This window comes from Nasonia vitripennis, chromosome 4, assembly GCF_009193385.2.
Source record: "Nasonia vitripennis strain AsymCx chromosome 4, Nvit_psr_1.1, whole genome shotgun sequence".
In the NCBI taxonomy this organism is placed as follows: Eukaryota; Metazoa; Arthropoda; class Insecta; order Hymenoptera; family Pteromalidae; genus Nasonia; species Nasonia vitripennis.
This window is the reverse complement of record NC_045760.1, coordinates 1,145,641-1,168,786: the sequence shown is the minus strand read 5'-3', so window position 1 is coordinate 1,168,786 and position 23,146 is coordinate 1,145,641. Positions and strand designations below refer to the sequence as shown.

Genomic DNA, 23,146 nt, shown 5'->3' with positions numbered 1-23,146 from the left:
AAATTCCCATGACTTGTTTCTTAATAAGTATATGGAAAAACGGGGTGTTTAATTATATTATAATATTTTATTGATAATACACATGCTTTCTGTACAAAAATTATTACTGGTATTGCGCAACCCAGGTTCTTAAAAATAAGGTTTAAATTATATTATAAGCACATATCCATATTGCACTTAGACAATAATCATCTTTAAAGTTTATACCTACGAATAAATCATTATTAAGTACACGCAACAATTGTTCATAATATTCAAATGAACAAAACTTAAAATCTAAATTTATTGACTTATAATTTTTTTCATTTTTGAAGATGAATATTCATAACGTAACATAACTTAGAGACAAATGGAAATAATTTTCACGAATAACTTACGTATAAGTACAAAATAATATAAATCTTTGTATAGTCTACGCATAGTTATGTATATATGTATATATATATTCTCTCTATATATCAAATTCTATGTACAATAACTTTCTTACAACGTTTCAAGAACTCTCCTTCGTGCGGGAACCAACAAACAATAAAAGCTGCCGATAATAAGGGTATAAATAATGCGTTCTACAATATAGTATAGTATGACGGATATTTCACGCACGACTTGAGTATTTAACGATTTTTTCTCATTGATTTTTAACACAGGGGTAGGGTAAAATTTTGATGAATTAAAAATTTCACGCTTAAAGTAACTTACTAAAACTAAACGTAAACTAGGCTTTCTCCAGTTCACTCGGGCGAAACGTGGAAAACTTATTCTCTGAATTGGACGGATTCTTAAGATAAGGGCATTTTAGCTACTTGCCATTAGCTGTATCCTTACTCTACCATAAATAAATATTTATAATCTATATAAGTTATACAATCTTAAGCGGTTTCCTTTCCGTTGCTGTTGTTACCGTTCATCGTGGCCATTTCGTGCTCGGAAGTAATTTTATTGCGACCATTAGGAACTGTTTCTTCACAGGTCTGTAAAACAACGAAACAAAGTTCATCGTTAGTTTTTCGATATTCGAATAGCTCAGATTCACATTGAGGGAGAGGAACGGTAGGGTATGTCAAAATTACAAAACAGTGTAGTCTGAAGAGGAAAACAAAAGCGTGAATTACCCATAGTCTCTTGTTGTAATTCTACCTTGTAGGAGGGATTGTCGTAGGCTGACGTGGTTTTTCGGGGCGATATGTCAGCCTTGCTGCTCGTTCTCCTTTTCATGAGCATCATCAGGAGAATCAGAGTCGACAATATGGCCAATGATGCTACTATAGCAACTATAACCAAGGGTCCATAGTAGTCACCTTCGTGAAGGGGTATCGACGCAAGTTTTCCTGAAAATATACCATCAAAACGATTAGTATCATTCAATCCAATCCGTTGGTACAAAGTCTACTTTTTTTCAGAGATCAAATTTACCTTGCTGTTGAGAAGCACCAGGTGGCAGCAGAACTCCGGGCTTGGTAACAAAGTCCTGAACGTTGCTCTTCTTGATCTTGCCGTTGGTCAGGTAGACCTCTATCCAGAGTCGGTACCGAGTGCCCGGTTTCAGATCGCCGATTATCGTCTTAGCCGGCGAGTCCTTCTTGGCAATTTTGAAAGTGCTGGTGTCCTCTTTGCCGGTGTCGCTCTGGTACACTGCCCGGAAGATGTTGACGTACTTCTCCTGCGGTTGTGGCACACCGTTCCAGGACACCTCGACTTCCGTCGACTTGATCGTCTTGATCTCGACCTTCACCTCAAACGAGTAGGGATCGGCTTCGGCTGTCGTTGTGAAATTCACCTGTAAGAATGACGAAAGTTTTAGTTCACCCTATCCGACCGTTTTAATTTCACACGTCTACTCACCGTTTTGCTATCGACCAGCACGTTAGCCTGCCCGATGATGTCCTTGGTGCTGAGATGAACCTCGTAAGACGTCAAGGGTCTGAGGTGGTCGAGCACGTAGTAATTGACACTTCTGTGCAGAAGTGGAGTAATGGAGTAAGTCTTTTCGTCTTCAGCCTTGTACATGAGATAAATGCCATCGATGAACTGCAGCTCTTGATTGGTGAACTTCTTCCACTCGAACTCGGCGAAGGTGGAATTGACGGCGATGACCTTGAGCTCGGGGTCGATACTGATGTCCGTGGGCAGCGAGATCGGCGCCTTGTCGAGGGTGCGGACTTGGTAGATTTTGCTGGTGTGCGTGTTGGACAGATCGCGAAGTTTCACCACTATCATCAGTCTGTAGACCGTCGAAGGCTTCAGACCGCTCAGGTCGAACTCCAAGTCTTCCGTGTCGATGAGGTCGCCCGGAGGCGCGAAAGTCTGCGATTTCCAGGTTGACGGGTCCATGTTTCTAAGGGAAAATTCGCGATTAGCCGAGCTGTTTGTTTAGAATTTTCACTCCGCGGAGTAGGTAGGATGGGAATTTCGATTTCACGTTAATAGGAGAGAAACTCACGATTTGTCACTGGTGTAGCGAACTTCGACTCGACCGTGAAGTCCAACCAGAACTGATGGCACGGTGAACATCAAGCGCACGGTGTTTCCGCTGATTGCTCGCAAATCCTCGACGGATATCTCGTACGCCTGTTGACTCGGCAAGTTCGAGCCGCCTGGACCCAGAATTCCTGGGAATTGTCCGATCGGTGGTAGGCCGTGCTCGAAACCTGTGATCGGTAATCATAGGGTTAGCGATAAATCGATCTCTCGATGACGCACTAAACCTATGTGTAAACTCGACGCTCGATACACATTACAGATTCACGCCACCCCCTGTCTAAATATTTACGATGGAACGAAAGCCTATCGCAACTAGTACATCGTCAACGATACCGATACAAGAAGACGCAAAACTCGTCGCGCGTGTTTATCGGCAGAAGATCGGAGAGAAACGAACCTGACTGACCAGGAGCGGGCGGTGCTTGTGCGACGAAGCCGTGCGGGCCCAAGTGCACCGGCACACCAGCAGCCTGGACCTGCTGCTGCTGCTGCTGCTGCTGCAGCGGATCAACGTCCAGCGGATGCTGCTGCCGCGGCGGCAGACCAGGCTGGGGCGCGGGCACATTGGCCGGTTGCTGGCCAGCTACGGGGTAGTGCTGCTGGTAGGGGTTATTGTTGGGGTCGTGCTGCGCTATGTGAGCCAGCAGCTCCTCGAGCTGTTGGGGCGAGTTGGGCACCTCGGCCGCGTGCACGTGGTACGTCGTCTGGCCGTTCTCGTCCTTCTGCGTGAAGATCTGCGGCTTGCCCGGCTTGTTCTTCACTGGCCCGAAGTAGTTGGGCGGCGACGGCGCTGGTGCCGGGGCCTTGTCGGCGGGACCGCCCGCGATCTCCTGGTGGATGTCGTAGAGGCCGGGGTGAGCGTTGGGAGGGCCGTGATTCAGCTGGATCAGACCGGGGTGCTGGAGGTTGATCAGGTGGTACAGCTCGTCGGGGATGTTCTCCGGGTTCCTCGGGGGAATGTCCGGTCGCTTGGGCGGCAGAATCGAGGACGGCTTGCCCTTCTCGCTGGGGTAGATGTCAGAGCCGGGCACCTTCTTCTTCGGCGCCAAGGGAACGACGTTGTTGGGGTCGTTGGGGGACTCGGGACGAGAGCCAATGGGACCGGCGTAAGGAGGACCGGCAGCTGGATTCTCGAGAAGTGTGTCGAAGTGTGAGGGGGGAAGGTTCTCGCCGTTGCTAGGGGCGAAATCGTGGTCGTGGACGTTCAGTGGGATAAACTGAGGCTGTTCCACGTGATCCGGTGATCCCTTGCTCAGGCCCGGAAGTTTGTTGGGATTCAGAGGAACCGCCACGTTGGGATTCAGAGGTCTGGACGGAGGCGGCAGAGTCGGCTTCTCTGATGGATATGTCTTTTCCGGGAAACGATCCGGCGCCAGAGGACCGGGGAACTGATCGATGCCGTCTTTGTGGGACTTGAACGCGTCCACCGGCTTCTTGGAGTCGGATTTGGACTTGGACTTCTCCTTGACAGGAGGCGCCTTTTCGGCGTGACTCGGTAAGTGGAACAGTTCCTCGACACTGGGCTGCGTGGGCTTGAAGTCGGGATTGTAGGGGCCCATGTAGGGAATGGTGGGGTGACCAGGATCCATGGGATAGTGAACGACGTCGGAATTGGGGGGCATGGCGGGCTGAGGCGGATGAGTGGCAGTGGGCGGCGCCATTGGCCAGGGGAAGGACGGGCCTAAGGGTGACTCCTGGCTGGGTTTGCTGGATTCCGGCTTATCTTTTGGTTTCTTGACTGTTGTGTCTAGGGCTATGGGGCCAGGGTATACGTAGTTCGTCGCGTTCTTTCCTGTAACGAGAGAGTTATGTCGTGTTTTGGTCGTGTGCCAATTACGTGGTTTGTCGGCGCGGGTACCAATTCTCATACCCAAAAGCCAGTCCAGAGTCCATGCATGCTGCAGTATTTACAATGGTTTTACAATTTTTTCATGAATCGTTCTCAACTTTTTCTGAACAAGCTCCACCATGCAGACGATAAATAGTCGTCAAAGCCAATGCTTTCGATAATCAAGCTTTGAAAAATACGTAGCAGTATAGTAAGCATGCACCGTACGTATTTACAATCCCAATAAACCTCTTCTACAATTTTTACACTCTTCTAAGATCGAGATATTTTGTACACTTTTCTAAACTCGTCACAGTCCCCTACACAGTTGTCATCGAATTTAATCATCGAAGAAAGTATCATACAAAGGTTCAGTCAGGTCTGCACTCCAAAACAGTTAGACAAGCAGCGATCGGAACGATATAGGGTACCATAAACCAGCATCTAGCACATAGCTCGCCAAGGGATCGCACAATCGGCACGTACAACCATGAATTTACCAAAATCAATAATATTTTAGATAAAAAGGGCAGAGGACACCACGAACTCCTGTTTGTTAGTAACGACAATAGCGATTTGTTCCAGTTCATAATATACGCATCCCCGCCTTATAGTTTCTATTTACAACAATCCTGTATTTACAAAGTAAGCCGCTTCTCAACACTCGTATTCTCTCCTCCATCCAACACCATGTCAAATTCGCACATTTTCAAACTTTCACTGGTTCGCGCTCGATGAAATCGCGCGAGATAATAAAAGAACGGAATAGAATGAAAAGTCGTCGATACCTGGTACGTTGTTTTCAGTCTGCGCGCAGACCCAGTGCATACAGCAATCGTCGCCGGGCAAATGTGTGAGCATCGCTGCTTGACCTTTGCAATTCAAAGTAGGAGGCGGCTGAGGCGTAACGGGAGGACAGGCCGCGCTGCAGGTAACGTTACCGAATTCACAGAAACACTCCTTCTCGCAACCGGTAACGTTGCTCGGCAATCTGGACCAGTTGTCGTACGTTTTGCCCTCGTAAGCGCACGAGCCATTATTTCTGCATCGCACCTCCTGAACATTGATAAGAACGTATTGTCTAATTGTTTTCGATAACTGAGTATTTTAAGTTTTAACAAACGCACGTGTGGACAGCAATTGGGGGCCTTGGGGACGTGGTTCGGAGGCACAGTCTCCCAATCCAGGCAGTGAGGGTCGAGGACGTCGAGACCAAAGTCCGTGGGGCACTCGATGGTAACGCATTCCGTCTGCGCGGTCTCGTTGCACAGACAGTAGGCTATGCACTCGTCGTACCACTCGGCGCCGATCTTGTAGGTTTTGCCTCGGTGACTGCAACTGCCCTTTTCGCTCTTCTCCGTCACACTGGTCTTTGTCACTTCGGCGAGCAGCGAGACGTGAATCGCGGGTCCGATTCGAGAACCGTCGACCACTCGGACGAAGTAGCTGTGCGCCGGTTGCAGATTCGAGATTATTCCGTCTGTGGAAGTTTGCTTTCGTGAGTCAATTGAAATCGAAACGTTTCTATCTTTTATTGGTTGTCCTATTATATTACCTTTGGTAGGCTTCACTTGGCTCCACACGTGATTGTTTTCCGATATTTCCACCGTCACCTCGTCGGGCGTCTTGGACGACAGCTTCAGTTTGATGGCCGTCGAGTTGAGGACCTTCACGTCCGTCAAGTTGACGGCTAGATCCGTCGGAGTTTCGGCTTTGATTTCGTGATCGCCCAGGGTGACGTCGCACAGAGTGATCGTGCAGCAGGAATCGCTGAAATAAGAGAATCAAATAATTAAATATCCGAGAACGTTCGGAAACAAAAGGATTCTTGGAATTCGACGAGGGTTCGAAATTACTACCTCGGATCCTGAAGCACGACGCAACGGTCGTGTTGGTTTATGCCAGACGCAGTGTCGTTCGGCGGACATCTCGGCTGGCATTTCAAGTGACCTCCTGCTTCGCAAATGCACGTCTTTGTGCAGCCGTCTTCGACTTTCTGTCCGCGAGCCACTGTGGTATTTCCAAAGACGCACGTCTCCTCGGGCTCGGGAGCTATAAAATCGTCGTTCCAATGAATATCGTCTCGAGCAGAATCGCAATTTCAATTAAAAAATAATAGTTAAAGCACACTCACCCGAATCGGAGCAGACTTCGATCGCGCAGCAGGGATTCTCCGGCAGGTTCCTGGCGAAGCAGTAGGGGTCGCTGATTTTCTTGTCGGACCTGAAGAACGGCGACTGACAGACGGGCTCGCATTCCCTGATCTTTCCACCCTCGGCGCAGGTGCACTGCTCTTCGCATCCTCTGACGATCTTCTCCCCGACGGCGTAAGTCTTGTTGCCGTCGACGCACATCGGGCTGACCGTCGGCAGAGGATTCACCATCCTGACGTTGGCCGCCGTGCCGTTGTGCGACGCGATGTACTCGCCACCTGTGCAACCGATTTATTTCATTTAGAATTCCAGCGCGCCCTACATCCGAGCGCTGCGATATCTCAAATGAAAAACTCATCCCACCTTCGACCTCCTTATCCTCGTCGTCCATGCTGACGTCGCTGAGATCGGTAGTGTTGGAGTGCAGGATGTTGGCGAGCTCGGCAGCAGCCGATACGTTCAACGTCCTGGCTCTCGAGGCGATGGTTTCCGTCGTCGTGGTCTCGCCATCCTCCGGCTTCTTCGTGCTGCTACCGATCTCGACGATCGGTTCGCCGTGAAGCAGCAGTCCCGGAAAGGCCGGCGTCAGCTCGACGTCCTTGGCGATGGGCTTCTTGGGCTTGGCGAAATCGGTGATGGTCTTCTTCTTGGTATCGGCCTCGGGCTTTTCGGCGACGGGCTTCTTCGGAATAACGCCATCGGCGTCCAACGGTTTCACGCCCGGTATATCCTCAGTCGTAGCGGCGGCGGCAGTTGTAGTGGTAGCAGCAGCAGTAGTCGCCTCTGTAAGCATGAAACGGGCCGGTTATAAGGAGGACAAGCGAGATTCACTTCTCGTATAAGCCCGAGGGGATAAGAGTGCATCTCTCTCGCTCGCTCGTAGCTTAGAGAGATGTAGATTGCGAGCGGGCTTGTACTTCGCTTTGGGATTTCGTCGATTTTAAAAGTATGTCAGCGATATTTAAACTCCTTCTCGATCTTGCATTTTTCGAATAAGTAGAACGCCGAGACGCCTCGTATCGCTTCTTCAGAGCGACTAATATTCTTCCGCTCCGCTCTTTTACAGCCGCACTGGACTATACGCGCAGAGATTGGCAATATCCTGAACTCTTGTAATGACCCCTTGCGCGCGTACGCTATATTGGTTCTCGAACCGGTCGGTCATTTGTAGGAATGCGCGCGAGCGAGGCCGGAAACGGCGAGAGGCCTTTTAAAAAGAACTTGTTCTCTCCCGCTCGCTGGAGAACACGTATGTTACCATCGTTATCTTATACCCGATTCGCGCGCGAGCGCAGGATATAAAGGATATATGCGTGAACGTACCCTACACGGATTGTCGCTTTTGAGGAAACGCGCGTGACACGGAAACCCAACGAGTAAGTCGGCGGTTATCGAATCGCTCGCCTTGAAATTTAAATACTCGGCTGCGCCGTAATCGAGGGAGGAAGTCCACTCTCGAAGGTCGAGATGATAAATGTGTTTTTCGAAAGCGGGGCTGCATTTTAAGACTCAACTGATGTCTTAATTTTATAATCGCGCTTGTCTCGTATCGTTATAACCTACCCTAAATCGTAATTGCAGAGCAGCTGCAAAATTAAGATCGTCGACCTGGATAAATTTCGCGTCGCGCGTTTAGAGGAAAACGACAGGTGATGTGTGTGTGTGTGTGTGTGCTTTCGTTGCATATAACGCGATGCACACGTGCAGTGTACATCCTAATGCCCGTTAAGCCGCTACGGAACCCGAGACTCTAAACTGCGTCCGTGTGAAATCCAAGAAGATAAAACGCAAACCGTGCCACATCCTTGACACACATATGCCGCGAGATCGCCGGGAAAGGAATTAAAATTCGAATCGCGCGCGCGCGCGCGCATAAGATTTAATATATCGGACGCGTCGCGCTTCCGCGTTAAAATTTTGCCCAGCATTGTCTCGCGCGTGGGTAGGTATGCTTTCTCGCTGCTGTGTGTGAGTAATTAATTAAGACTCGGTAAAAATATCAATTCAATCGCGAGCGGCACAATTAAGCGCGATTAGTATCTCGTACTTTCATCTCTCTTTCTTCAGGCGGTTTCGGCATTGTTCGGGCTGGGAATTTTTGAGAAAGCATACACTGCACAACAAATCCGCGCCGAATCCAATGCGCTGTGTTCATAAGCATTTATTAGATTCTTCAACCTCTATATGGCTCGCCGGTACGTGTAAACCTGGCCGTGAGAAAGGCCGAGCGTAATGAAATAAATTTGAATGCGACTCGAAAAAGAAAAATTACCGAGCTGCCTCCCAGGTTTATTGATATCCCTAATTAGGAATTAGGCAATTACGGATTATTCATTCATCGCCGGGCGTTAGAGACCGCAATAGCCGTAAAATTTCGCGGAAGCATCGCCAAGAGATGCGGAATACGAAATAGAGTGAGAGGAGCGCAGGAATATCACACGACGCCGTGCCTTTTCCCATCGACGAGCCTGTTTTTATTTCACGGGCCGCGGCGCAGCGAAAAGAACACACGGCTGCAGAGATAAATTCTTCGTGGGCAGCGCTGCATGGCAGAGAGCCGGGAGATCGCTTCTCGATATGATAATGACGCGGAGGCATATAGAAAGTGGTGTATATAGGAAACGAGATGGGCCACCCCTTGCGCAAAACGAGAAATGCACGCGCCGCTGCATACATAGTTGCGGAGCACGAGGAGAGAACGGGATTATCTATACATATAGCTGTTGCCGTGTCGATGAGCGTGTGGTATAGTCGATCGAATTTATGAGGAGCCGCGTGTTGCGCAAGGCTCATCGGGGTCGGTGGCTTCGTGTTTAGGGTGATATAATTATTAGAAAGCTGCATCAGGAATTTCGGACGCTTCCGCGTTCGTGTGTTCTTTTTTTTTTCTGGAGCAGGTTAGTGCGCAGGTGCGATGATTTATCAATTTTATTGAGCATCTTGCACATAATTACAAATGGGATTCGTTTGGCTGATATATACGAAAATGGAACGAGTCTATTTGTGTATTACCGAGGCGTTTACGAAATGGCCGTGTATCAGGCTTATCATCGCTGTTTACCGCGATTTACACAAGCAACCACTTCGTTAGCCAGATAACGCGGCACACAACATGTTTATGTCCGATTGAAAAATGTAGGCGATTATATTTTCCATCGCAGTCGGCCGAAGAGGTCGTATCCGACTTTTTCCCCAACCGGTAATCGCTGTACCTTTTTTTCGATTACCGGACCTCGTAGATTTCATTTCCGTCACTCCGTAAATACAAGCCTATCACCCTGATCGACCGGAGCAACAAACAAAGGACGATCCAAGACGCGACGACGGACCGATCTCGCGAGGAAAACAAAATCACACAGCGCACGCCGGCAATTTTCCCCTCGATCTAATTAACTCCGGCGAAGTGGAAGAAGCAGAGAAAAATTGCGAGAGCCGCAATAAACATTTTATTTACTCAGCTCCGCTTGTTTTCCGTCGCGCGTTTCCTATACAGCACAGCGGCGCAGCTCGATCGAGCGTGTCCGATTGCTTCCGAGAGGAAAAGCCGAAGAGGAGGAGGAGAGCTGGAAAAAATCGCTGAAACGAGTCCTGCAGCGCGACATAGAAACGACTTTTCAACCCGTTTCCGCGTGCAGTATTTATGCGAACACACGCCGAGTGATGGACAGGTTGCAGGAAATATCGCGTTCCATCCCGGCGTCAAACTACACGCGTAATTGCCCGGCGTGAAAGGCTCGATGCTTATATGTGTATGTGTGCCTGGCGCGATCGTAAAAATCGCGACTTTTTACTAGCCTCGGGCGCCGTGTACATAGGCAGTGCTGCAGTGCAACGATCCGAAATCGTTTGTAATGGCCCATGGACGCGTAATTTATTCCTATGGCTTATTCTCGAGAGCCGCTTGTTGTTGTCGTCGCTGACGAGGTTGTTGCGGCGAGCACAATGAAATAGATTTACCTGCGATTCTTTATTTTCCCCGCTGATCCGTAGGTGCTAGTCTCGCGTCAATTTTTACGGGGGAACGAGCTTTCTAACGAGTCGATTGCGTAAAGCGCCGGTTATATGCACATTTTATAGCTTACGCAATTGAAAAACCCGCATTGGCACGCTTATACGTGTGTATACACCGCGGGGATAGCTCCTATAGCCGGTTTTTCCAATATTTGCGGGCTTTTAACGTCAATTGAAATGACGTTATACCGATCGAAATCCAAATCCCCGAAGCTACACACTATATAGACGTACAGGAGAGCTATTTAGCATGAATGACCAAAGCGCGGTAACGGTGATCCTACATCGGCGGAACGGTATTATCCGCTGGCGCTGCGCGTGTGTCGTGCCTTTCTCGCCGCGTGTGTATATGTGCGCTCTCGAAAGCAACCTGGCGCGTGGGCGCCTGCAGCTCGCGCTCCTTAATTTTCATACCGATCCGACGCCAGCGCGGCTACAGATGACAATAATAACGAGCCTCGTCTCTCTTTCTCTTCGACACAAAGCGGCGCCGCTACATGACTTTCCGCCCTCGTTTTCTCGGAGATCGGTATAGAGGAAAGTATACAGAGGGGCGAGGCGAATGTGTCACGTCGTGGATTGGAAGGAGTGCGCGAGCGGCCTCGCCTCCGATCGACTGCAGTGTAGTAGAGAAGCTGGAATTCCGAGGAGAAAAAGAATTGTTTTCGGCGGCTTGTTTACTTGCTTTTATGGACATGTGAAAGTGCGGCACGGCTCGCTATGGTCAGCGGGTATATCGATAGATTCAATGCAGCTGCCTTAGAGATTGAAAAAATTTGAGCGAACTCTCAAGACGTGTATAAATACAAAACTCGGCGCTTTAATATGTCAAGGTCGAGCTGCGCGCTCGGGACTCCTTTAATAAAGTGCCACTCGCGCGACGCTCTTATATTATACAGGTTCCAGGTGCGCGCATGCGCATTCCTGCTCGCCTGCGCTTGCGGTACGTCTATTAAATGCACACTGCAACGAGGAAGAGAGCACCCCGCGGTATAATTAGAGCTCATTTTGATAAAACGGTATATTCGGTGCACGGCTCGACCCGAGGGCATAGAACTGCGCGGCTACGTGTGCGCGATTAATTCCCTCGAGACGAGATCGACGGACAATGCACGCGCGCGAGTTTTTCTCCGTAGCGCGATATCGTATGGAAGAAGCGTCGACGTTAATTACATGCCTATTGCGTACGCGCGGAGTATCTCCTTTTTCTCCTCTTCGATCGCGAGGCGAGTGAATAGGGACGGGTATATATGCGTCGTATCGAATGCGCATTAGAGAGGAGGCGCGTTATGGAGGACGATAAGAGATTATTAATGCGGCTGTTAAGTGGGAGCTTGGAATTAATTCAACGTCGTTGAAACTTCAGCGTTTTATTTGATTAATTTCTAATTGACGGCCAATTGCCAGCGTAACGGCACTCCGCGCATTATAACCAAGCGCCAATTAGCGTTTTTCAGCGTCCGATCGTTATTCTTGAATTTTCGTCAACAAAAATCGTCGATCGCCGGGTATGAAAAATGTCTTCCGTCGAGCGCAAACGAGACTCTCAACGGAGATCTTCTCCGCCGAGCAGAAAAAGTGAAACGCGCGCACAGAAGAAAAGAATCGCAATTTCTTCGCTCGCCCGAGGCTATAATAGGACACGACCGGCGACGAGGCCGATTTTTCACTCTCCAATGCAGCGACACGGATCGAAAGCCGACGACATTTTCCATCAGCAGCCGCTGCGAATCCGATGAACGCTTAATTCCACGTTATTCGCACGCGCGCGCGATCGTTTTCACTATTATATACTCATAGAGAGCGCGACGCGTTTTCTATTTCGAAATTCCCGTTGGCCAATGTCAAATTTCGATGTACGAGCGACGTGAAAGGGGAGAAATGAAAATTATGCCCGTTGGAAAGTTGTGTGTTGCGGCGGTGCGTCTTGTTTTGCTATAGCCACCGACGCATCGTTCTTTTTATACAGGCGACCTGCAATTTAACGTGACTGGAATTTCTCGATACCGATTCTTACTTCACGACTTGTAGCGATCGCGAGTACGGCGTATAATGATACAGTGCCGTTTAATAAAATAACCTGCCGTGGGCAACTCGATATACGGTTAGGCGAAAACTTTACGGCGCAGGATCGATAAGTAAGACTTTTATCGCTTTCCATCGCTGCCGAGAACGCTGTGTTTAACATACAAAAGAAATTGCGATCGCGGCCCGATTTACTGTATCGAATAACACAAGAAGTTGTATTGTTCGATAACCATTCGCTGTTTGTCTTGCTGCTTGTTCCAATCAGTCGGTGCTCGCTATGCGAAATCCTAATGATTCTCACCGGTACCGATCAATGTAGTTTGGCATTTTTACGGGGCTCTGACGATCTCACTCAACTTCTCACAATGTTTTCGATGCTTTCGAATGCGTGAACACGTAATCGAGGCGTTATTAAACTTGAAATATATAAGGATCTTCAATTACATAAGCCAGACACGCGAAGATACGCGTCGAGTTATTTATTACCCGGCGCAAAAAGCGTAGCCACCAGAGAAACCCATCAAAACATCGTCCACCGCGAACAATGGCATTCACTCGCGTTTTTCATTCTCCATCGTCTGCCGACGACACCGATCGTTGATACGCGAGTAAACGCGCAATGAAGAGGCGAAAGATTGCGTCTTCGCGCATTGTCCGGCCGAAAATCGGTTGAGGATCTTCACTCGGTTTCCTCGCGAGCGGAAGCCTCCCGAGAGTCCCTGAACTCGGCGAACACGCGCATCGGCCTGTATCATCGCAAAAGCCCGTGTGCAGTGAGGAATTCTATACACTATGGCAGAGTAGGTCACACGTAACGAGTGCGATTGCGTTGTTTGTTTCGGAACTGATGGCTGCGTATGTGTATAAGTGGAGAGAAAATCGGGAGGCTTTCTGACGAGATGAAAGTTCGGATTGATGAATAGAGTCGAGATTAAATTTCGGTTTCGACTCCAATTGTCGGCCGCCTATCAATCACTCCGTTCGACTTGAATGATACATATTTTTTCCCTTTGTGATGCTCTCTCTCTCTCGAATCGGGCATTACTTTGCCATCGGCGAACTACCGATTAACCGATTTGAAGATCCTCTTATTGATACGTGACTTTCCCCTTCGTGTGCCAGACGATGATTTATTTGTTCAGTAACTTTTTATCAACAATTTACACTTCATACTTTTTACCGCAAACGATCCCTCTCGGATAGCATCTGGCCAGCTGAAAATCCCGCTGAGTAACGGCCAACTCGTCAGATCGAAGAAGCAATTTTTTTACCACAACAATGACCTTCGAGCTCATCACCGATACACAAACACGACTCTCCGCAAACGACACGAGCAGAATGACAGTACACACCTCCGCGCGAACGAGCTGACGTCAGGGTATTACTGAACTTTATATACCAGCTGTATTATACGAGAAGCTACTTCTGGGCTCATTTGAATCGCCGTGAGCGCTCGCGGCCACGAACAAAGAAACTGGAGCCGCTGCAGCCCGTATGAATGCGCTCGGTAAAATGCCGATTTCGCAATATTAATCGCATCAGTTTCGCTTAATTGGGCGGAGAGCCTGGCTCGAGAGAAGTCAATTCGAAGCCAGTCGATGTAACGGTGTTACGGCTTAAATAGCTAAAAATACTCACTTCACAGCCAGCATTTTGGTAACCGCGCATACTTATGTACCGACACCGTTGAGTCATAGCGCCAAAACGTTTCTCATCTCGTGCGCTCGCGGTATACACGTACGCAGGTATAATACATAACGAGGGGCGGCGAGAGAGGATCCGGCTTGCGCCAGCGTCGAAATCTCCGCCTCGTCGTCATCGGGAATCTCCGCCACGCTTTCGCGCCTCCATCTTATGCGCTTCGGGGAAGCGTGGCGGCTATTTTGATGGAAGCGCGTTGTGCAATGCCGGACAATTGACGCGAAGGGATCGCTTGTTTCGTTTCACAAGAATGCGGCTTACAAAATTTTCGCTCGGAATTATACCGAATGCCTGAGTATAACGTTATTCCGAGGTTTACCGAGAAGAGCCAATAGCGAAGAGTTAATTTTAAGTTCGGGAGTGTATTAGCAGTGGAGAAGTTTCGCAACCGGTTCACATTGTAACCAGTAAAACAAACTCAATTACCGAATAACGGCCGAGCGCAAAGCAGCGGTTACCGTACATTGTCTCTCATGAGCCAAAAAGCCCAACAATATCGTCTATGCTATGCACATGCAGCTAGAGAGAGCCGTAAATCTCCTGCATCCAGGCGGGCTCCTTCGTAAATCATTATAACGCAGAAAATCGTGTCGAAACTCGCTCCGCTCCAATTTTTGCAAAAAAACAATTTCCCATGAGCGCATTATAAACTTTCCACGCTTGTATGCAGCAGTACTATATACACCTTTCCTATATACCTTCTCGCCGCGTGCTGGGCTAATTCAGCCGCGCGTGTTCGCCTCATGGAATGGGGTACACAAGAGCTGAGTGTAGGTAGAGGAGAGTTTGCCAGGAGAATGACTCGGAAAGGTTCTCTGCCCTCTCACGCGATCTCCTGTACACAACAGTCTCGTCTCTCTCGCGTGAGTATTAGTCGGCAGGGCCGTAGTACACCTGCCGTGACGCCCCGTGTGTATACAGCAGCAGTGACGCAGTGACGTCTTCCACGGTGTGAACGACCTGCAGGTCGATTTTAGACGCGTCGCGCCGAACTTGATTTTTTGGTTGATAGAAGCTTGTTTTTCCCGCGTGACACGCTGAAACGCGATCTGGCGAGCACGAAATTTTCCAATCCGCTCGTTATAGTTATATAGGGCCTCGTGTATACGTCGTTATAATAACTCGAGCGAGCAATAAAAAGGACGTAGAGATAATTAGGCCGAAGGAAAATCGCCGTAAATCACGGTCATATCTCGAGCCGAAAACCAAGCGAGCCGCGGCGCTAATTAAAAGGAATATCATCTTAATTAAGTATAGGAAGTATTTTTGTAAAGAAAAAGAAAAGAAGCAGAGCGGCTGCGAGCGCAAGTGTCGAAAGACCTATTGTACTCGCGGCAGCAGCGCGATCCACTTGAATAAGCAGAGCCGAGAGAGAGAGAGAGATCGTTAAAATCGACAAGCGGCCGTCGATCTTTCTCGCCGTATATAACAACTGCAAAAAGCTTCGCGTGTATACAGCACAATATATACGTACAGCTAGATTCCAGAGTCGGTAACGCGAGTCGATCTCTCGAAGAACACCGACGTAAATCACCACCACCCACGCCGAGAGAGAAAACTTTCGCAAGAGTCGCGAGTGAACTAATTGCCCGCCGCTTCGGTGTCAACGAGACCATGTGAGAGAGAAAGAGAGAGCCTGACGTGTGTGTCTGTGACGCGTGAAGACACCGAGGTGAAAACTTCGAGATCGACTGCTCGGATTAACGAGACCATCGCCCTTATCGACTCGATGCACAATGAAACTATACTGCATCGAAGCAATAGCCATCCCATTCGAAAGCCACTTCCGAGTTTCGCGTTTCTCGCGCATAATGAAGCAGCGCGGAAAAGAAAAGTCCTTTTGATTTCGACTCTGCGAGCTATAATTGCCTGCGCACGGAATTATCGTCGTACATCAGGCGTTGCAGCGACTCTCTGCGGTTGCTCGGATGCTTGACTGGCCTTGCGATACATAGACACACGCCGGTCCTAACAACTTGATCCTACGGCCATTTCGTCGCAAGAGGAACAGTCTCCAGTGAGAAGCAAGCATCGCGCCGCGCGTCTGGAGAGTGTCTTACGCGGATGCTGTGCGGCGAGAATGGGAGAATATTTATGCCTCTCCCGAGCGTAAAAAGTAATTGCCGTCGCGCGCATTTTTACGACGACGAAATCGCGCCGGCGAAACTGCTATTAAATTAGCCTTTTATACTTTTCCTTTTTTCTCTCTCGTCTGCTATACCTAGAGAGCTTTCGGAGCGCGCGTGTGTTATTAAGCCGCAGTTCGGGGATCCGTTTAACGAGTGACGGATTGCGCGGACGTGCTCGAAAGTTTTTTCAAAAGGACTTGGCTCTCCTTTACGAATTACTCGAAAAAATTTACAGCTAGTGCTGTAACGAGCCAAAAACAAGAATATTTCTATAGACGCATAGGCTTGCGCAAACGCTAAGCTCGCGAGGAATGAGAAAGACTTTTCTAGCGTAAGGTCAGCGCGTATAGAGGCGAGCAAAAAAGGATCTAGGGGATAATTCACCTTTCTCGTCGCAAGGACGATCGCCGATGATAAAAATTCCGTTGCGAAATGTAGATCTGGCACACGCGCGCGCGCATATGATCGAGAGAGCTTTGCGCAATCGCATCAGCGGGGGAAGAAAGTAGTCCTACAGACACTCTCATCCGGAATTTCGCGCCGATGACGCGTTTCGGCACGGTTAATTGCACGTGGCAGACTCTCCCGTAGAGTCTGCGGCGGCGTTAATTGCGCGCCTTGAGACCGTGTGGAATCGTATAGTGCAGGCTTTCCTAATAAGGCGAGAGTGCATAGCGAGGAATTATAATGCGTGGAAAAGTCGCGAGGCGCTTTTTTTCTCTCGTCGCGGCGGGCCGCCTGCCTGGAATTGAGATATTATTAGCTTGGATGAATAAGTTTCATTTTTTGCCCGATCCGTAAATCGCGATAGGCTATAGCTGTATAAAATTAACGCTCGATTCTCACGCCTCGCGGCTGTAATTTGCCGTTTTCATTTTTACGCTACTTCTTGCCGCGCTGCGCTCTCGCTCGGTTTTATGAACTTATTTATGAAAGTTCGTGTTCCGGGGAGCGTGACGAAACTTACCCTCGGGAGTAACTAATAATCGTATCGAAGATTTCGCCGTTTATTCGGTTAGTTTTATCGCGGTGCTGCCGCTCAAAAGTTCATTAACGAACTCCACGCTTCCGTGACTCCCGTGTCGTGCGCTTCCGAAGCGGCGAAGAAAAAATCTGCCTGACAATTACGCGATGATGTCCTATGCATAACGGTACTCCCCGGCCTTGCGGATACGCGTGTGAAACGCGAGGGAAAAAATCAAGCAGTCAGCTCTCGCTTGTGTACCTGGAGCGGTACGATTTCAGGCGTCTCTGCGCGCACAATACACGGCGACGGGGGTTATAAGTACGTGCGAAAAAAAGTCACCCATGATCGCGGAAGGAAACTATCCGAGAGATGGAGCCCGATATGCGGAGAAGTTTCAGGTTAACGAAGAATCCTAGCCTATCCTCCCTTCATTTCTCCGCGCGGCTCTATCTGCACTGGCATCGGGACTGCCGTGTAATTGGATTCTGACTCGGCTTTCCGAGTAACAGTTGTTTGCTTATGCAACGCGGCCGTGTTTCAGAGTAAGATTTCGGGTATATACCTCATGCGGGCTATAGTTACACTGCACTGATGCACGCACTCGTATAATAACAGGCCGTCCGCCGATGATAAAAAGTCATTATTAACGAGCGTAATTAGTTTGGAGAAGCTCCCCTACACTAATAGTCGCTCTCGGCTATATAATATACTTAGCCGTGCGCGCTTACGGTGATTCCTATAGCGGATGCGCGGCGCGCATTGTCTCGTTAATGATTTTGCCCATTACGACTCCGAGGAAAACGAGCCTCTAGTGAATCCGCGCTCTTTTTCGTCCAGCATGTTTACATCCGACGAGTGAGGCCAGAGAGAAAACTTCATTTACATAGAAAGAGGATTTACTGACGCGGACGACCGAGCAGTGGAGTTTTTCGGGGCATTCGTAAATCGTTTTTCAGCCGCGATCGATCAAAGTTTCTAAGACCCCCAATCAGCGTTCCATTATACGCGCATTCGCTCATTAGCGCTCAGAATCTCACGCCGGTAAATCAGACTCGCGGGGACGAAAAAAACAGAGACACACGTGCAGCGCACCGGAGCCTCGAATTTTCCAAGCTCACGTCCTTTCGCGCCTCTCATTTTCCACCTGTTACGTGACGGCTTCGCGAAACGCTCCGCGCAACCTGTCAATCTTATCATCGCAACGCTACACGCCGCGAATTTATCGCGCGAAAGAGACGTGTGCGCGCATCACGACCGATGGAAATTCACGCCGAGCGATCGGTATGTGGAACACACATCGGTATACGTACAGCGAACGGTGTCGTCACGGCCTGGTGTAGTCCTTAGTCATACACTCGCGCAAGTTCGGGACGATCCGTTATTGACGAAACTTTCGTCAAGCCGCAGGTTCTCTCTCTCTCTGTGTATAAGTATAAGTGAGCGGTAGTCATGGATATACGTGTTGCCGGCTGCTATTACAAGCGTGAATCACGCGGATCGCGCCTCCCCTCGACGCTACAGAAACGATCGAGTCTCTTCCAGGTTACTCGAAGAGAGCCAGCTTTTCCTCGCGCTGTACACACACGAGTGATAATTAATTTGCGTTGCGAGAAAAGCGTATGCGGTGAAGCGCGCCTTTTGTTTTCCCTCGCGCGCGAAGAAAAATTTACATTACGAGCCTGGTCTTTTGCAAGCTTGCCACACACTTTGCATTATTCTTCTGGAAATTACCTCAATTTGGAAACGCGACGCGCGGATTTAGGTTGACGAGAAATTATGCTATTAGCTCTCGGTTTTCCTACACCGCAAACGCAAGGCTGCGTTTTGCACTTTTTTACAATTTTCGCGAAGGTTCAAGTTCACGCGCTTAACGCATTCGGCTTTCTACGCGCGTTTGAATATTCGAATTTGTACGGATCGGTTCCCGGAAAGATTTTCTAGTGCGAAAAAAAGTTTACGCTAATTTCCTCGCGATGCCCGGAGCCGCAATAAACTAATTCAGCTATCTTGATCGTTATATCGGCGCGACTCTCGGCGAACAGAATTAATAATAAGTCAGATTTGACTTAACGAGACGAAACAACGCGAAAAGAAACCACAGTGCAGATGATGTGCGGGGGCTCTCTCGTTAAGCGTTTACCGCTTTAATTTAGAAAACTCTCGCTGAAATGCCCCCCCCCCCCCGCGCGGCGCGCGCGAGCGAGGTAATGAACTTTAATTTTCCATTGTCATTGAAAGCGCCGGCGTGGCCATTAGAAGATAAGAACTCTGAGGTAACAGCCGCGGCGTTTTATCCAATCCTCATACCATAACGCTCTTTCTCTCGGCTCTTCGTGAAATTACAACACTTTCGGAAGAGCCAATTAAAAAGCGTTGTCGCGCTACAACTTGTTATCATTACGCACGCAACTCGCGCGCGCCGAAAAGCAAAGCTACGCAGTTGGAAAAACACCTGCATCAACTCGTCGACGCACATTATATAAGTAAGCAGAGAGGAGAAGAATAAGAGTAACCGTACGGCGTAACGTGTAATCGAAAAAGAAAAGCCTCGGCGCAGCAGCAGCAGCAGTAGGAGCGAGATATGCATCGCAGAGCAAAAACCTCGCGTGGTTTCCCGCGCGCGCGCGAGCTGTAGCTGAGGGAGAGCCGTGTGTATACTGTATACACACAGTAGAGGATCGGTCCCGGCGCTCTTTTCCTTCGCGAGGAGTCTTTAACCTTTCTCTCTCTCTCTCTCTCTCTCTCTCTCTCTCTCGCTCTCCGGCGCGCGCGCTCGCTCCGTTCTCCGGCATGCGAATTTTTCCAGCGGAGAAAGAGAGGAAGAGAAAGAAACGCCGATGGACAGTTGAGGCAATAGGCTCTCTCTCTCTCTCTCTCTCCCGCGTTGTGTATAGGCAGTGTTGTACCTATGGGATGTGGTCTCGGCGTTATCGTTTTGCAGAGATGCGAAGCTTCTTTATATTGTGCGCCTCGTGTACAGTATAGTGTATGTACCTTCGGTGCACGTAATGGACGATGGGATTTTAATAAATCGGTTTGTGAGAACCGAGCGTATGTGCGCGACGATAAAATCTGGCGGAGAAATTGATTGGATTGTGTGTAACGGAGTGTCATTCGGGTTTTCTCACGCTTATTATTTTTCTGCAGAAATTAATACGATCAAACGTAATGTCTTTCCAAACGTTGTTTACCCTCGTTACACCTCTCGCGCGGCTGCAATCGCAGCGCGACTAATTACACGCATTATTCGAGTTGGTTGTCGAAAAGGAACCTCGAATTCTATTGTCTTTCGCGGCGGCGCAGAGTTATGCAAATAACGAATGTGTGTCGCTCGTCGAAAATCCCGAATCGCATAGAGACACACACACAAACGACGAGCGCGTAACGTTTACGAACTCGTTTTCTTCGAGACGCGCACACGCACTCCTCCGCCATTCGATACGCGGCGCCGTTATGTTGCCGAGAGAAAGAGAGAGAGAGAGAGAGAAACCGGTATACGCGCGGCGGCGGCGCACCGCCGAAATTCCTAGGGCCATTCTCGGCTCTGGAGAACGAGGCTGAGAGAAGTCGATTTTTTTGGAGCGACGCTTCTTCCTCCTCCGTCTCTCCTTCTTCTTCTTCGTTGTTGGTTTTCTTTCCGTGTAGATGATTTTTTGTCGCCGAGGATATACACACAGGTGTGCGTTGCGTTGCCGAGCGGAAAAAAGTCATTTTCGATTCCGCCGATTCTTCAAGGTCGCCGTTTCTTTCGCCGAAGTCGATATTCTGCGCGAAATCGCGGCGGCAGAATACGCGGGGCTCGGATGAAACTCGGGGGCGATTTTATGATTTCTCACAGCCGCGGCAGCACAATGGTAATCCGCACGTAGGCCGATGTTTTGATTCGATCGTTTTTCTGCGTGGGAGTTTTCGAGCCGTCTCTATTTATGGGAGCGCGATGAGCGCATGCTTTTGAAGAAGATGTGTTCCGAGTGTGTGCGTACGTGTTTGGAATGGAAATGGGACTAACGAATTTGAATGGGTAAAAACCCATTTTCGGATAAAGTAGGCGAGCTCGACCGGCTTAGCGCCTCGGAATAAGGTGTATGAACGTATATATCGCGCGGTTTATTCACTGCGACCCAGCCCGCGAATATCCGATTTCGCAACTGGCATTGTTCGACGATCGGTTACGTTTAATTTTAGGAATCGCTTGGCCAAACGAGCCGTAACGCGCATTGAATATGAAAGTGAGTGCGCGCGAATTTGGAAAAAGAGATAGCCGATTGCGCAACCACTTTTGCCGATCGAAAATTAGAACGACGCTCACATAATTTTACCGTTACGCCTCCTTGGAAGCATATCGTTAAAGTTATACACACTTTGCGCGCGCGTAACAGCTTCCATATACATTTTTCCATCGCAGTCGTTCGAAAAGTGCCACTCGACAGCGCGTTTCCCAATTTTCCGTCTCGAGAGCGCAGTTTCCGAGAAATTCGCGCGGGTATGTCGCTGCGCAGCGCAACACGTAATTTGTGGGCCGGCGCGGTTCCGCGGAAAGAAAAAACGAGAGAGAGAGGAAAATAATAGGGAGCACGTCGTCTAATTTTGTCACAGAGCGCGCAACTATAAACCTAATTGCTGCACCGTAATATTTGATTACGGCAGCTGTGTGCCAGGTACTAATCGAGGAAAGTCATATTTGCTCTGCGCGTTTCTCCAGACTCATCGCGCTGCATCGATCGCGCCCGGCAGCTGCGCGGAATATTTTTCAGCGACTCACTCTTCCACCGATTTACGGTGCTTTAAATGCCCGAGCGACGAAATTTTCTTTTACGCGGATGATTGATAATACACACCGCCGGCAATGCCAGGAGAAAAGTATCGCGTTTCCAGGTCACAGAACTCGATCGAGTTATGGAGCGAGGCTTTTTGCCGCGGTGCATGCGAAATGTACCTCTATCCGCCCATCGGCTGCTCGAGATACGGCTCCGAGTATGGCGAGTTTTAAAAACGGAAAACGCGCGTAATTATAGCTATTACGAGTCGGCTTACGAGCCCAGGTCATAATTATAAATTACTACGCGTCTCGTGCTTTCTACTTTGAAAATCGGCAAAAATCTGAGAATAGCAGTAAGCGATCTCTTACCGGTGCCGATCTCCTGCGCGCGTCCGCCGATGCTGCACACCAGACAGAGCAGCGCCAGGCCGATGGGGAGCCATCCTTCCTGGAGCCTCATCATTCTACCGCATATTCCGTGGACACTCCACTTGCGCGTTATCCCTCTCTTCGAGCGAATCACACAAAATATAACTGCACACAGTGCTCGTCGCGCACCCTCGGACTGTTTCGGCAGTGTTTATTCTGGCGCGAAATACGAATTATCGGAAGGAATCTGGATCACAAGCGGTCTCGGCACTCTCGGCAACGCGGGGACATCCTCGGCACGCGAAAGAGAAAGGGGATCCGGGTCATGTCTCTCGTCGAGGCGAGCGCGAAATCCGGCTTCTGCGTTTTTTTCCTCCTGTCTCCTTTCCTTGGCGCGGGTAAAAGCGCGAGGCGGCCGCTACCGGCTCGCGTTCCGTACGTATACTGCACTACTGCTCGGCCCCGACGCTCGAGAGAGAGTGCCAGGGGGGCCCGCGGCGCTCGCCTGGCGAACCTGTGCCGCCGCCGCCGCCGCCGCCGCTCACCTGGGTCCTCTCCTTCTCTCTCTCTTCCTACTTGTTCGCCGCGTTGCCTGGTCACCGCTAGCGCCGTCCTTCTCTCATACCACTTGTGCTATACCGCTTCTTTCGCTTCTCCCGAGCGCGCGGCTCTCCTTCTCTGCGCCTATAATACTTGTGCGCCTCTCTCTGTGTGTGTGTG

At 49.4% G+C, this 23,146-nt stretch overlaps 1 protein-coding gene across 2 annotated transcripts; it reads right to left on the bottom strand.

The window, feature by feature from the left end:
• Nucleotides 1-47: 47 nt before the first annotated feature.
• On the bottom strand, nucleotides 48-22,923 carry LOC100679048 (putative epidermal cell surface receptor). 2 transcript variants are annotated; one of them, XM_031928492.2, is made up of 13 exons: nucleotides 22,427-22,922; nucleotides 6,826-7,245; nucleotides 6,444-6,740; nucleotides 6,169-6,361; nucleotides 5,865-6,079; nucleotides 5,437-5,789; nucleotides 5,098-5,365; nucleotides 2,879-4,273; nucleotides 2,441-2,648; nucleotides 1,843-2,335; nucleotides 1,414-1,777; nucleotides 1,113-1,328; nucleotides 48-971 (listed from the first exon to the last, which is right to left on the bottom strand). In XM_031928492.2, the coding sequence occupies exons 1-13, from the start codon at nucleotides 22,518-22,520 to the stop codon at nucleotides 964-966; spliced, it is 4,524 nt and encodes a 1,507-aa protein (XP_031784352.1). In that variant the 5' UTR covers nucleotides 22,521-22,922; the 3' UTR covers nucleotides 48-963. The 2 variants fall into 2 exon arrangements, with proteins under 2 accessions (XP_031784352.1, XP_031784351.1); XM_031928491.1 differs by having other exon boundaries at nucleotides 296-971; nucleotides 1,138-1,328; nucleotides 22,427-22,923.
• Between the last annotated feature and the right edge of the window lie 223 nt (nucleotides 22,924-23,146).

Bases quoted from the DNA above. Each gene is read 5' to 3' on its own strand.
- LOC100679048 (XM_031928491.1), bottom strand. From the start codon at position 22,520: ATGATGAGGCTCCAGGAAGGATGGCTCCCCATCGGCCTGGCGCTGCTC. The intron at 7,246-22,426 runs GTAAGAGATCGC...TCATGCTTACAG, and splicing joins CGCGCAGGAGATCGGCACCG to AGGCGACTACTGCTGCTGCT. The intron at 2,649-2,878 runs GTTCGTTTCTCT...TACCGATCACAG, and splicing joins GCCCGCTCCTGGTCAGTCAG to GTTTCGAGCACGGCCTACCA.